The sequence below is a fragment of the Volvox carteri genome (genome assembly GCF_000143455.1).
Source record: "Volvox carteri f. nagariensis unplaced genomic scaffold VOLCAscaffold_98, whole genome shotgun sequence".
NCBI lineage: Eukaryota > Viridiplantae > Chlorophyta > Chlorophyceae > Chlamydomonadales > Volvocaceae > Volvox > Volvox carteri.
This window is the reverse complement of record NW_003307641.1, coordinates 129096-130036: the sequence shown is the minus strand read 5'-3', so window position 1 is coordinate 130036 and position 941 is coordinate 129096. Positions and strand designations below refer to the sequence as shown.

At 66.6% G+C, this 941-nt stretch overlaps 1 protein-coding gene across 1 annotated transcript in view; it reads left to right on the top strand.

The window, feature by feature from the left end:
• The window catches only part of VOLCADRAFT_69679 (uncharacterized protein), a gene marked incomplete at both ends in the record, with an annotated part of 3605 nt that overhangs the window by 1409 nt on the left and 1255 nt on the right, over positions 1–941 (top strand). The window contains 3 exons of the mRNA XM_002958560.1: positions 352–504; positions 595–706; positions 763–808. Coding sequence (XP_002958606.1) covers positions 352–504; positions 595–706; positions 763–808 — 311 coding nt within the window. The remainder of the gene's footprint in view (positions 1–351; positions 505–594; positions 707–762; positions 809–941) is intronic.

The following is a 941-nucleotide window of genomic DNA, read 5'->3' as shown; positions in this document are numbered from 1 at the left end:
GGGGGAAGGGGGCGGGGGGGCCTGGTGTCAGTCTTAACGGGTTTGGGTTTGGCAGCCGTGCTGCCACCGGCCCTGTATCGGGGTTGGGAGGTTCGGGGGCGGGATTCCCACTCCCTCGCGCCACGCGCGCTTGCATGCTTGCCATCAGCAGCAACCTGCAGAGGACTGCATCCCCGGTTTGTTTCACCACCACAAAATGCAGGGGTCCGCGTTCCGTCCGCCTTTCCCTGCTCCCCCTGCGGCCCCTGCTCCTCCTCCCGCAAACCCCCCACCCCCACCCTTCCCGGGGCCCCATGCCATGGGCCCCGTCGGGCCCGTCCTGCCCCTCCCCCCCCCCCACCCCTCGTGAAGGCTTCTTCCTGAAGAAGTTCCGCGGCGCTCACTGCGACTTGAACGACCTGCCCACCCTGGACCCCGAACTGTACCGCTCACTCCTCAAACTGAGGGATTACTTCGCCAGTACGACATCAGCAACCACCACTGCCGCTGCGGTGGAGGGCAGCAGTTCAGGTGGTGGTGGCGATGGTGGTGGTCCCATCGATGTGGACTCCGGCAGCGACTTGGGTTTGTGTTTCGTGGTGACTGACGACGCAGCTGCCGCCCTGGGTGACACCAGCCAGGAGGTGGAGCTGAAGCCCGGTGGCCGGAACCTGCCAGTCACCGCGGACAACGTCACGGAGTACATACACCGGATGGCGCATTACAAGTGAGGGGGGGAGGGCCCGGGGGGGCCCAGGGGAAGGGGGTGGTGGTAGGAGTGAGCAATGAAGGTAAGCTCAGGGTACCCCCTGACACGGGGACGGGGCTGGTGCAGGAGGGGGGCCCCCAGCCCCCGCTACCCCAGCCCCCGTGCAGCCCGTCCCTTCGCATTGTTGTGCCCACACCACACCACACCACACCACACAGCCAAATGCAACCTTACCCCCTCCCCCTCCTCCCGT